General features: G+C 38.0%; 1 protein-coding gene across 2 annotated transcripts in view; it reads left to right on the forward strand.

The window, feature by feature from the left end:
- The window catches only part of MSR1 (macrophage scavenger receptor 1), a 71,234-nt gene that overhangs the window by 19,500 nt on the left and 37,021 nt on the right, over window positions 1-14,713 (forward strand). For both annotated transcript variants that reach the window (XM_080661011.1, XM_080661012.1), the window contains 2 exons: window positions 566-752; window positions 10,704-10,784. In XM_080661011.1, coding sequence (XP_080517137.1) covers window positions 566-752; window positions 10,704-10,784 — 268 coding nt within the window. The remainder of the gene's footprint in view (window positions 1-565; window positions 753-10,703; window positions 10,785-14,713) is intronic.

The raw sequence follows: 14,713 nt of genomic DNA on the forward strand, positions 1-14,713 counted from the left end.
TAATGAAATCTCAAATACAGAGGCAATAAAAATTAAAAATAAGATATTGTTAATATGCTAGTTGAGATTGTATTGAATATGAAAAGCGATCCTGAATGTTCATTTCCACTGGGAAATATGTCATTAAACTTTGTTACTGATATAAAACAATTATATATTCAAATCTGTCAAATTCACAGAATTGGAATACTAAATTTTACTATAAGTACAGTATAAAAAAACTTTACTTCAGATAAATTAAAAATCATATCACAAGTGTTTTAAAATTATTTGTGTTTTGACGTCTATATATTTGGAAATAGAAGAACACCTTAGATATATTCAACTAAGGTGGGAGCAGGGCAGAGGGTGTGAATATTCAGCTGTTCAGTCAAAAGAGGAAATGCTTCAAAACCAAAGAATTAATCTTTTAAAATAGTTCTCTCATTTTTGTATTCTTATTCCATAATATTCTTGTAATATTATATGTATTTTTTAAAAACCTGTCTTCCAGGGTTTCTTAAGCTTACATATTTTATAAATAATGGTGTAACAAAAATTGTGGATGCTTGCTTATGCTTCACAGGAGATGAGTAAATTAGAGGAGCGTGTGCACAATGCGTCAGCAGAAATTATGTCTATGAAAGAAAAACAAGCACTTTTGGAACAGGAAATAAAAGGAGAAGTGAAACTATTGAACAACATCACTAATGATCTTAGACTGAAAGATTGGGAACATTCTCAGACACTGAAAAATATCACTTTAATTCAAGGTAAAATAACTTCTCTTTCTTCCAGAAAATGATATATTAAAATGTAATGATACACATGAGATTTGATCTTCAAAATCCTATGACTTAAAATAGTTCTTGAGCATACATTTACTACAAATATCTATAGAAAGAAATCTTCAGATCATATCAGGACATGGTAAGGTAACGGTATCCTGGTATCCTTTAAATAGAAAGGGATACGTTCTAATGAGTCATTATCCCAAGTTTTCTGTAAGGCACAAAGTTCTCTGTCTGTCTATAAATCAAGCTTGTTAATTCTCTTTTTCAAAACTTCCAGATTCTTTCTTATGTTTTACCCTATTGTATAATTAATTAGAAAAGTCTTTGAATTCTCCAAAATAAGTGAATTTGTCCATTTCTTTTTCATTGGTTTGTAAAGCAAGGTGAATTTGCAAATTAATATTTTTACACTAGTTTCTAGTTAATTAATTGTTAGTATTTTTCATATTTACTTTCAACCTTTTGGTATTCTTTTGTTTAGGTTCGTCTCTCATAGAGAACAAGTCCCAGAAGACTATATAGAGTAACATTTTTGCTTCCAATGCTCACAATTCAGAAAAAGTAAATAATGTATATTTATAGATATATACATATGCAATAAGAAAGCTTATTTTTAAAAGCAGGTTAATGAGACACACAGAGTTCATATTATCTTTTTAAATATTTAACTTCGAAATGGAAGTAGATGAATGAGTCTGGTAGAATGTAGATTAGATACCTATTTCTTGGATTCGAGGGATGTTCTCTTTATTACTCTGCAGTATAGCTTACTTATAGAAAACACGTATGTATTCTTTAATTATTACATTAAGATAGATGATAAAGAAATTTTTCAATTAATCAGCTTTCTCTCTAACAATTAGACAACTACACTTCAGATTTCAAATAAAGATCCTAAACTTTACAAATCCAAATCTAAATCGTTGATTCTTGAGCATCCCACTCTATCCACCGCCAAATCTGTTGCTTTCCTAGTCTTATCTGTTTGTTGTATCATTGTTCAATTTGTTACTCTCTCAGACATCTTGGAAACTATCTTTGACATTTTCCTCTCACTCCCTACATCCAGTACATCTATAAGTCCTGTTAACTCACAATATTTCAAATAAAATTCATTTTTACTATCTCCTCTGCTACTATTCTAATTCAAGCAACTATACTCCAGTTTGATGTATTCCATCAGCTTCCCAATGTTTGGCCTAACTGTACTCTTTAATTCATTCTACATAATTTAGAGCAAAAGAGTGCTATCAAAAAATGTCACTATCCTGGCTGGGGTGCTCAGTGGTTGAGAGTTGGCCCATGTACCAGGAAGTCATGGTTTGATTCCAGGTCAGGGCACATTCCAGGTTGCTGGATCAATCCCCAGTAGGGGGCATTGCAGAGGGCAGCTCATCAGTATTTCTCTCATTGATATTTCTATCTCTCTATTCCTCTCCCTTCCTTTCTCTCTAAAATTAATAAAAACATATCCTATATAATAAAAGGCTAATATGCAAATTGACCGAACAGCAGAACGACCAGTCACTATGATGCGCACTGACCACCAGGGGGCAGGCGCTCAATGCAGGAGCTGCCATCTGGTGGTCATTGCGGTCCTACAGCACCACTCAACCAGAAGCTGGGCTCAATACTGGTGAGCACAGTGGTGGTGGCGGGAGCCTCTCCTGCCTCCGGGACAGTGCTAGGGATGTCTGCCTGCTGGCTTAGGCCCGCTCCCTGAGAGCGCAGGCTGGGCTGAGGGCTCCCCCCGCCCCCTGCACCCTAAGTGCACGAATTTTGTGCACCGGGCCTCTAGTCTATAATAATAAAAGTGCAATATGCTAATTAGATCAGACCTTCTTCTGGACGACCTTCTGGATGAAGCCAGGGCTGTGAGGGAAGCCCTGGTCCTGGGTGACTGCCTGTGGCTGGAGGGAAGCTCCAGTCCCAGGTGCCGGAGGGAAGCCCAGGTCCCAGATGCCAGAGGGAACCTGGTGCTGGTAGCCGAGGGAAGGAAGGCCTACTCTTGCATGAATTTCGTGCATCAGACCTCTAGTTTAAAAATATCGTTAGACCTTTCCTCTCTCAAGCTAAGATGCTCCAATATCTCCCTATTGGACACGTAAGAAAATCTAAATTTCTACTTGGTCTGGCACCCATCTCCTTATCTGCCCTTATTTTCTAATTTTCCCTCTGTCTAGCTTAGAAATCTGGAAGAATGAAAATGCCATTAAAAGGTGTGAGTTAAGCCCTGACCCAGAGGCTCAGTTGATTGGAGGGTCCTCCCATACACCAAAAAGGATTCCTTCAGGGTGCATACTTTAGGTTGCAGATTCAGTCCCCAGTCAGAGTGTGTGTGGGAGGAAATCAATCAATGTTTCTCTCTCACGTCCATGTTTCTCTCTCTCTCTCTCTCTCTCTCTCTCTCTCTCTCTCTCTCTCTCTCTAGAGTGTGTGTGGGAGGAAATCAATCAATGTTTCTCTCTCACATCCATGTTTCTCTCTCTCTCTCTCTCTCTCTCTCTCACACACACACACACACACACACACACACCAATAAAAACATATTCTCATGTGAGCATTTTTTAAAAAGTGTAAGTTAATAAGGAGGAAGTGCTAGTTTCACTTGTTGCTATCTAGAATGAGCACTAGACTCTCTCTGTCTTGAAATGTCCTTCTCTTACCTCTCCACTTTTTCTTGGCTCCACTCAAAATCACCTTTTCAGAGATAAGTTCTCCCTTCCTCATTCTCATTCTTCTCTCCACCTCTATATCTTTACTTACTTTAAGTTCCTCATAGTACTTATTGCTATATGAAATTGTTTTCCACTTTCATTTGCTATTTGTTTATTATGTATCTTTCAATAGAATGTGAGCTCCAGGAAGTTGAATCTTGTCTTGACTGTCTTTTCTAGCATGTGTTAGAGCACCTGATATATAGTAGGTGAGCAACTATATATGTATTGAATGAATAAGTGAAATTAATACTTTTATTTCTTTTCATTTTTAGTACTATCTTGTCAAGTTACACTTTATAATGGCAATAGCATTCTTCCAAGTTTCCAAGATAGAATATTTAATTGTTTTTTATTCTTTCTCCCAAGGCTATTAGTTCTTATGTTCTACCCTTTATATGCTTGTGTAAACTGTTTTTATCACTGCTTTGCCAGACTTTTGAAATAGTCTCCCAATTATTTCCTGCCTCAGTCTTTCACACTATAATCCTTTCTACATTCTTGTTAGAATGCAGTGTTCTTGAAGGGAACATAGATTACAAAAAGCTTTCACTGCCTCCTCATTAGACATACATGTCTCTTTTTAGCATTGAATGTATTCTGTAATGTGTTTCTTAACTATTTTTTAATGTCTCATGCTCTCCTTTTCGCTTTTTGATCCCAAATATTTCAATTACTTTTACTTTCATACATCCTGCCTTGGGACTTTTCCTTCACTTGAAATAATATCTTTCCTCTTCTATTAGTATCTGAAAATATCTACCATTCAATGTCCATCTAATATGTGAGCTCTTACATGAAGCCTTCTCTAGTTCCACCATAGTAATACTATTGCTGACATTTTTATTTTGCTTAATATTGAACAATAAGTATTTTTTCACAGGAGTATTCTTAATATGATCCAATATAATAAAGATGTAATATGCAAATTGTTGTTATGCCATGAAGCGTAATGACCGACCACATAACAACCGGATCATGGATCAGCAGGAGGGTGGGGCAGCAAGCTACAAGGCAGTGGAGAGCTACAGGAGGGGGCAGGGCAGAAAGCTATGATGGGGTCAGGGGGCAGAGGGAGCTACAAGAGGGCAGGGCAGCAAGCTATGACAGGGGGCGAGGGGCTACAGGAGGGTGGGGCAGTGGGTGGAGAGCTACTGGAGGGTGGCCACGAGCTACTGGCAAGCTACTGGTGCACGGATTCGTGTGCAGGGCTACTAGCTGTCATATATAAAAGTATCTCATATTACCTCATAGTGAAATGTTAGGTCTTCTTGGAAACAATAAGTTCCTTAAAATGAAGGACTATTTCTATATTCTTTATAGTATCTAGCCATAAAATACATTTATAAATACATATTTATTAAACTATGACCCAGAGATATATATTGTATAAATTAATGAGTTCTTTATCATTTGTGGATTGTAGGATCATATCATTACTTTCTGTCCTTTTCTTTATATTAACAATTGCTAAGTAACTATAAAGATAAAAGAAACAAAGATGTTTTAATACATTTCTCAGCTAATTGTAGTAAGTAGAGTTTAAAGGACTAAATTATTAAAATGGTAAACAGAGTTTGGTAGAGAGTGGGGGACAACATGACTTAAAGTTGGTGAACACGGAGGCAGGAAGCTAAGAGAAATAAAATATGTCTCAGTAATGAAAAAAGATAACATAATGTTCACTTAGGAAAATTTTAATGTATTTTTCCAGCATCTAAAAGCACCAAATAGATATATTTCATGGTAAGGAAGAAGAATAAGCAATTGATTGTATTTAAATTTGGAGATTTGTGTGCAATTAATTATTGGAATTTAAAAATAGATTGACGTGTCTTTAGCCACTATAAAGGAAAAACTAATCTCAGGAATAATGGAAGAACAGATGTCAAAAATGAAGTCAACACTCTATCCTAGGATGTCAGGAAAGAAGGGTTCTAGCTCTGGTTTTACCCAATTAGCTTTAAGATCTTGAATAACTCACTCTCTCTGACCCTCTATAAGTATGTTTGACTAAACAATCTTTAAGGCTTTTCCAGATTAAATATATCTAAGTCAGTGAGTATGAACACTGGAAGAATACAAAAAAAGGGGGCACGTGTAAGTAGTTAGAGCCTACTTAAGATTTGAACTCAATATGAGGCAAGATTGAGAACAAAGTAAATAATTTATTATCATAATAATTAGGACATGAAACATAACTGGAAATTTCGGCAGATATTAGTGCTATATTATCGTCTGAGGATTTAAAATAATGATATGCCTGGGTTTGCTCTGCCAGTAAACTGCATAATGTTGATCTATAATATTTATGATTACTGAGTGTTCTAAATCAGTACATTTCTTGGGCTTATGTAGAAATCTCAGTTTTCCTTTTTAAAAAAATTATAGAGAAGGAGCTAAATAGTAGATTTTTTATGTGTGTTCTATAAAGGGAATTGTTCATGAAACATTTTTGCTATAGCATTTAATAATTATTCCTGTAACTTTGCAGTTAGGAGGTATAAAAATGAAGAAAAACTAATGTGAATGCTTATGGCTTTTTGAACTAGAGCAAATAATATATTTTGACCTATACCAATCTAGTTTTCTTTGACATATGCTAGCAAGGGAGTTGACAGGTAGCATTATTTCCATTTATTTATGCACATAGGTGCTTATTGATGTGATTATGGAACAGAATTTTTAGAGGCTAAATAGTAACTCAGAACAAAGAAGGTGACTATGATAGACTCTAAATCTCCTAACTTGAAGTTCTTCATTCTTTTTTTCCATAACATGGCAGAGTAGATTGCTACATTTCTTTATGGTTGAGTTGGAGATATATAATATCTAGATCAATAGATAGATGATAGATAGATAGATAGATAGATAGATAGATAGATAGATAGATAGATAGATAGATGATATAGAGATATACAGTTTTTAAGCTGACTGAAGGAAATCTGAGGGTGAAATATACAAAATACTTTCAGACCAGATTACAAAATATCTAGAATCGTCAGCTGAGGGATGATGGGCATGTGAACTACTAGAGATGGAAAGGAGAGCAGTTTTGGAAAGTAGCATGATAGCATTATGTTGACAATGTTTTCAAAAGTTCTATGCAAGAAGCTAAGAGAAAAGTGGTTTATGATCTGTGTACTTTTATATGCTCAAACTATTTAAGACACAAAACATTTATTTAAATATTACCCACATTTTGTTCATAGCAATAGAAGAGATATAACAATGGCTAAAAATGAAATAAAATATAGTGACTGACATTGATGTTATATGAAGAATAAGATAACACAAAAGTAGCATCTAACACTCCTAGTTAAAACTCTTTAAGGGAAACGTTAACCTGGTTTCCTTACTTTGAGATTCAGATACCTGGCATCAGGTGATTATTGTTGTCTTTGTTGTTTAAAGAAATGCCTTTATTTACTTACTGTTTAAATTATTTTTTTATTTTTCAGTTACAGTTGTCAATCAATATTATGTTAGTTTCAGGTATACAGGATAATGGTTAGACTTTTATGTAACTTATGAAGTGATCCCCTGATAAGTCTTCTACTACCCACCTGACACTGTACACAGGTATTACAATATTACTGACTGTAGTCCCTCCGCTGTACTTTACATATTCATAACTATTTTGTAACTGCCAATTAGTATCAGTATTATTATATTAAAATAGAAAGAGGGGGATTTTTAACTCAGAATTTTATGAAATAACATGTTTTTCTCTGGTATACTTATTTATTTAAGTGTATATATATATTTTTTCATCACCATTTATCCCCCCATCCCCTCATTTACCTTCACCCACATCCTTCCCCCCATGCAACACTGCACTGTTGTCTGTGTCCATGAGTTCTTTCTTTTTTTTTCTCTCTTCTGCTCAATCCCTCCACCTCTCAACCCCCATCTTCCCTGCCAAGCTGTCAGCCTGCTTTCTGTCTATGCGTCTGTCTCTATTTTGCTTGTTAGTTCATGTGAGTGAAATCATATGGAACTTGTGCTTGGCTTATTTCACTTAGCATAATGTTCGTTATGAATGAACTAATGCTGCAGCCTTAGAGCTGTATGCAGTTACTATACATAGTTACATGCAGAATAACTGAAAGGATGATTAATGATTATGACGTTCATTTCTTACCACAGAAATGGTGAAAACTCTTCATTTCAGAGGCTAAGAGCCTAGATCTAGTCTGTATGTCCTTCGTTTCTTGTCTCACACATTCTAGTTTTCCCTGAAATACCTGTTTCTTGCTTTAGAGGCTGAATCACTAAATCAAAGTTTTTGCTTGTCCACTATTTTAAAAAAACAACACCATCCTTGGGTACCATGGATTTCTTCCTTTCAATTCGATCAGCGAAACTCAGGCTGCAAATTGAGTCTCTCTGTCCTGCTTGCCCCTCCATCATCACGGTATGGAGAATGACCTGCTGCTGTGTGCATGGTGGGAAGTTAACCTCCCTTTGTTGGGAAGAACTGCATTTCACATAGATCAGGAGATGCACACAGATCCCCACCGATATACTAGTAGAATCACATTTCTTGTGGAACATCTAAATATATGTTTCCAACAATAAGCTATAGCTTAGGAGAATTTGCTAGTTAATTACTTAATGCCCAGTAGTATGTAGTTTGCATGATGATTATGTGAAAAAACGTGCAAAAATGGACAACATATACACAAATACAATAAAAATGTACAGGGCTGTTCTCTTAAGATGATAGAATTATAAATTATATTTTTCTCTCATATCTTTTCTAGGCTTTTACATTTTCTAGAATAAATAGAGTTGCTTTTGTAATGAAAATAAAATAAAACATTACTGTTCAATGTTGCATGTGAAAAAAAAGGACAATGTACAATTGAGAAGAACAATGATATATGAAAACTGAGTAACCAGGAAAGGAAGGTTCCGAAACACAAGTTATACCTTTAAAAAAATGGAACAGATCAGAAAAATAGAGAGAAGCAGAAACAAGGACTTCAAAAGAAACAAAGGAAATGGATGAATATACTTACTCATGATATAATCTTTACCTATTTATGTGGCCACCTCTTAGAATTCTTCCATTGTTACATCTCCAAACCTAATTAGAATTTGTAAACAAACCACTCTAACCAATAATGTTAAATGTAGTTGTGTGTTGTCCTTGGGCTTTGTATGTGGCCAAACCATAGCAATTGAAAATGCCTCTTTTAAAACATCTTTTTGTTATTCTACTAGTGGCCTGGTGCAGGGATTCATGCACATTGAAAGAAAATTAATTAGAAGAAATATTTTTAAAAATATATATATTATTGATTTTTTACAGAGAGGAAGGGAGAGGGATAGAGAGTTAGAAACATCAATGAGAGAGAAACATCGATCAGCTGCCTCCTGCACACCTCCTAGTGGAGATGTGCCTGCAACCAAGGTACATGCCCTTGACCAGAATCGAACTTGGGACCTTTCAGTCCGCAGGCCGATGCTCTATCCACTGAGCCAAACCAGTTAGGTCTAGAAGAAATATTTTAATATTGCTATTGGCCCTTTATAATAGAAGTGTCAACCACATTCACGATCGACAATGACAGATCGAAACACACACGTGCAATTGGCGCAAACGAGAGCCTTATATGTATTGTGCATGCACAAGTCAACGTTTATTTTTAAATTGCCAGTGCATGTCATCTGTACCGGCCGGTTGGTCGGACGGATGGACAGTCAGGTCACTTAGCCTTTTATATATATAGACTAGAGGCCCAGTGCATGAAAATTCGTGCACTCAGGGTGGGGGGGTTCCCTCAGCCCAGCCTGTGCCCTCTTGCTGTCTGGGACCGCTTGGGGGATGTCCACCTGCTGGCTTAGGCCCACTCCTGGGGTGGGGGGAGGGATCAGGCCTAAGTTGGCAATTAGACATCCCTCTGGCAGCCCAGAATCCCTGGGCCTAAGCCATTAATGGGACATCCTTAGTGCTGCCGTGAAGGCAGGAGAGGGTCCTGCCACCGCCGCTGCGCTGGCCAGCCATGAGCCAGCTTCTGGCTGAACAGTGCTCCACCTGTGGAAGTGCACTGACCACCAGGGGGCAGAACCTGCATTGAGTGTCTGCCCCCTGGTTGTCAGTGTGCATCATAGTGACCATTCATTCCTGGTCGTCCACCTTTAGGGTCAATTTGCATATTATCCTTTTATTGTATAGGATAGGATGATGCATCCGGTTTGTTTCTTCCTCTTGGAGCTGAAAAAAAAATTGCTAAGTGTTTTTTGCTTTACAGGTAGGGAAAAGTATTTTTGCCCTATGCACTCTGTATGGAAGAGAGAATACTAGTAGGATACCTTTAAGTTCTAAAGACATGCTCAGTGTCTAAGTATCTAAGTGTCTAAGTATCATTCTAAAGGAGTGATCACCACATATCTTATATCTGTTTTACTGGGCACAGAAAATTCAAATGACTGTATTAGTGTTGCTCTAACTCAGTACTCAGGGACATCTTGAAAATTGTGAGGCCAAGTAGTCATTAATATTCCCTGCAACCCCTCCAATTAGATAGATAGATAGATCTATATCTAAGGATCCTACTTAATATTTTACTTGAAAAACTATTCATTTTCACCTGCCTGCCATTCCCCACATCTCTCCCACTTACCCAGAATTTTCGTTTGTGTCATTCTACTCAGTGTTCAAAATATCCTGCAAATCCCACTCCCTCAATAAAGCCTTTCAAATATTGCTACCCATGCTGATCTGAACCTATCAAATACCGGAGTTTGTCACTTTTGACATTGTTTAGTTTGTCTAGTATGTGTGGTTTTGTCTTCCTTGAGGTTATCTGTCATGAGTTATAAGTCCGTACTTATACATTTCCTACACAACATGGAACTCAATACAGTGAAATATGCCAAGCATGTGCACAATACTACTATGGGTTTGTGCCATCATTGACTCATTGTCTCTTCTCTGCCCCAAGCTTCTGAGAACCTGGAAAAGTGCTAGGCACTCATAAATATTTATAAATAATTAGGTTGTCTAATTTAGGGCTGGCTCATTTTTACCAGTATAGAGCATTGCACAACTCAATATGGGTATGCTTCAGTCTTATTTATTCTGCATTATTGTGTAACAAATAACAAACTCTGGATTTACTTATACAATTGTCTTAACAAATGACAAGTTCATTTTGCCTATGTTTTAAAACTGTGATCAGTAATTGTAATTTATTTTTTAAAGGGCCTCCTGGACCCCCAGGTGAAAAAGGAGATAGAGGCTTCATTGGAGAAGCTGGTCCACCCGGCATTCCAGGTCCAATGGGTATGATAATAGAAACTCCTTAGTCATATACACGTCCATGTATGTGTGCAGTGTGTGTATGCATTGAAGGGCACATTACCTGTTCCAGCAGCCCAATCACTATAATGTACTGAATGGCAAACACTGATTTGGAAGAAAGTGAAACGCTTTAGCCAGAGCAACCACATGCAGTGGTTCATAAACCTCCTAAATGTCGGGAGGCTCTCTGTACCACGGGCTGCAGACAGTATATGGCAGCGATCTAGCTTTAGATCACATGTGAAGGAGAACATGACAATCATCTTCACTTTGAATATATTTGCAAGTTACCTGGTTTTTAGGATACAAAAAATTCATTAATGTAAGTCAAAAGCAAGTTCACTTATATTCCTTGTATAGCCCTTAAGTGGAATACATCTGCATAAACCTATGAAATCCAAATGTAAATATTGACTAGAATGCAGGTGATTTTTTTCTGTGCTGTCAGACATTCTCTGTATTTTAGTTAGAGCAAAACTGTTTCAAATGATTTTTCTCTGTCTAGGTTGTAATCTTGAAAGCAATATTTTGAAAGAAGATAGTAGAAGACAGAAAAGGCGAAAGAGCATAAACTTTCTTTGCTCTCAAGAAAATAAAGAAGACAGTAACAATAACATGATTGTCATGTAATTCTTGGCTAGAAATCAAATACCCACATGCTTTTGGAAAGTGGGGATTATATTGCATGGTCTGATTATAACCAGATAGTTTGTGCAGACAAAAGTATCTAAGTATCATGTATTTCATCTTATTTTTCTGTCTTCTGATTATATGAAATACTCTTTTTTTTTCAATCAATGTATTGACCACCCCAGGTGACATCAGAAAAATAATTTTTAAAAATGAAAAGCATGGATTTTACACCTGCCTGACCTTTACATCATTGTGTTTAAAAAGCCACTATATGAGGTTTATGTGGGAAAAGTTTAAAAAATCATTTTAAAGAAAAAAATATCTATTATATATATAATGGGTTGTTTGTGTGCCTTTGAAAGTACTGTCAGGTAAGATTCTTTATTCAGAAAAGTCTTTCTACTTGACTAGCATTAAGCAGATCTTAATAATGGTGCATTAATGGCATAAGCAGGTGAAGTAACCAGTAGTAGTCAGCTGCCAGAGCTGCTATTGTCAGAGGCCTGTCACCTCCTCCATCACAGAGAACAATTGTCACAGCTTTATAATTCAGCCATAAAAGTGGAGAATGGGTTACAACTTGCCCTGCAAAGCCTCATCCGGGAGCATCTTCTGCAGCTCTTTCTGAACTATGGATGCATGAAACACAAAGAAGGATTTACAAGCCTTAGCTCTAGTTAATACCATAAACAGATGCCATGGCAAAGCTGCTTTGATTCTTGTAGTGAGGGCTTAGTCTGTTGCTGTTGGTACTGCTCATTTACACAAATAGGCCTTATCCAGGCCCTCGTAACAGAAAGATTTCATTTGTTGGGGTGGACTCTTTTAGATGGTTAGGCCACCGCTTGGTTTGGTGTACTGTAGCAGAAGTACCCAAGTCATGAGGCATCTCTGTCAATGAATTCCTCCTTACTTAATTGCTGCATTCTGTTTCGTCCTCTGCCAAATTGCCTACCTGGCCATACTTGGTACTGGAATAAAGAAGTTAAGAATATATAATGGACTGTCAGGATAATTCTACTTCCTGATTTGAGCAAGTTTATTAAAATTCCACCTATACATCTAATGAAACCACTAAACTCAGCTTGACAAAGTCAAAGTCACTTAAACTCACACCAATAATATGAAAATCTGAGAAACTTAAGTGGTTATGCTAGTGGTCTTAAATAATACCATCACAATTTTACTCATGTACAGGGTGGATATTATGCTAAAATATGCTTTACCTCAAAATAATATGATAGAAATTTATTTCAGAGTGTCATTTCCTTGGAGTTATGCCAGGGAGAATGACCTATTATTGCCTTTTACTCGAGATACTATTCTTTCCCTGTGCTGGTGCTTTACAAGCCTCTGTGGATCCCGTGCACAGAAATAGTCTCTGCCTTCACAGAACTTACAGTATGATAAGTAATTATATAGCGGTGATGAATTTCATGACCAAGGATTCCTGATCTCACATGAGATTTTTGGGGGGCCACTTTTAGGGAAATTTCATCAAGTCAGGAATGCTTGGAAGAACACCTCCTAGTTCCTAAAGAAACCTCTTGGTAGCCATTTAATGGACCATTTCTTCCCATTGTGGGATCACAGTGGTGCCTGACCTGTATGCACAGGAGGTACGACCTTCATAAGATGCCTTGAAAGGGAACCAAAGACTCCTTGGCTGCAAAATTCTCATCCACTGGGGCTGTTAACTTTTCTTATGTGGTTTGTATTTTCCACCATGGATCATGCCTCTGGAGAAGAAATGAACAGTATCCTCATGTTGGATATTGGAGCACAGGAACCATATTGTATCAGACTGTATTTCCAGGCATGTCTTTATTCCAGCCCTCTCCTGCTGCCAGACTGACCTAGAGAGGCCCCGCCTCAGGCTTCCTTAGGACAATGCTTGCTAAAATAGACATGTTGTGCCAATGAATTTAAAAATGGCACTGCTAACTATGTACATACATTAAATAAAACTAGATTTAGCAGCCTTCACAAAAGGCGGGTGAAATAATAATTATCCTATCTAATAAAGAGGGAATATGCAAATTGACCGTTGCATCATCACAAAGATTGTGGCTCCCATAGCCACAAGATGGCAGCGCCCAGTCCCCTCAGCCCCGCCGGAGTCCCCCAGTCCTTTCAGCCCAGCCGGGGACGGGGGTGGCAGGCGTACAGTGCGGCTGCACCCACCCTCAGCCTCCCAGCTGCCCAGCACCAGCCCGAAGCGCACGCAAGCCTTGGATGTCAGTTGCCTAGCCGCTTAGGGCCAACCCAAGGTGCAGGCAAGCCTTGGACATTGGCTGCCCAGCTGCCCAGGGCAGGCCCGAGGTGCAGGCAAGCCTCAGATGGTGGCTGCCCAGCCTCCCAGGGCCACGGCTTGTGCTGCCAGCAGTGGCAATAGCAGAGGTTTGATGGGGGCGTCGCCTTCCCCTGATCACCAGGGCGCCTCCCACCCCTGAGGGCTCCCAGACTGTGAGAGGGGGCAGGTCGGGCTGAGGGACCCACCCTCCAGGACATGAATTTTCATGCACCGGGCCTCTAGTGTTATTATAAAGAAGGAGGAGGAGGAGAAGAACCAATGCAAAGCATTTATCATAAGGCAGGCACTTTTTCTAAGTGTTTTACATTAATTAGCTCTTTTAATAATCACATCAAGTTTGTGTTATAGGGACAAATAATATACAATTTTATAGATGCCAGGAAGGTTAAGTGGCCTGCCAGAAATTAAGCAGCAGCTAAGCAGCAGAGCCAGTATTTGAACCCAGATGGACAGGACTGCAGGTTCCGTGTACTTAACCAGTCAGCTAGACCACAGAAAGAAGCCAGAATGGAGAGCTGGGGACTCAGGATGTGTGAATCATGGTCAGACCAGTGTTACATAAACAGCTGGATCTCTCTGTCTTCTGTTCCTGCCTCTATAAAATGACAGATTTGAAAAAAATGAGGTGTAAGCCCCCTTGAAAGATTTCATAGCTGAGATTCTGTGTAAAATGTATTTGTGTTGCCTGTGGATTAGAAGCAGGTGCCAGACCCTTTCCCCTTGCCACAGATTATTGCAGAAAATTAGTTAATTGCTGCCTGAAAGGCTCAGAGAATCTGGTCTCTTGGAATAAAATTCAATAGTGGTGCTTATTTGTAGGGGTCACATTTTCAGACATCATTAAACAAACCATTGGGCTATATGGAGTTGGCTTAAACATCCCATAATAGAGGTCTCTCAAATGAGTAATTTCTAGTATCACAGGTGCTTTAGTAGTATTTATGGATTCATTTGTTCACTTATT

Source organism: Plecotus auritus (assembly GCF_963455305.1).
Source record: "Plecotus auritus genome assembly, chromosome: 3".
NCBI lineage: Eukaryota > Metazoa > Chordata > Mammalia > Chiroptera > Vespertilionidae > Plecotus > Plecotus auritus.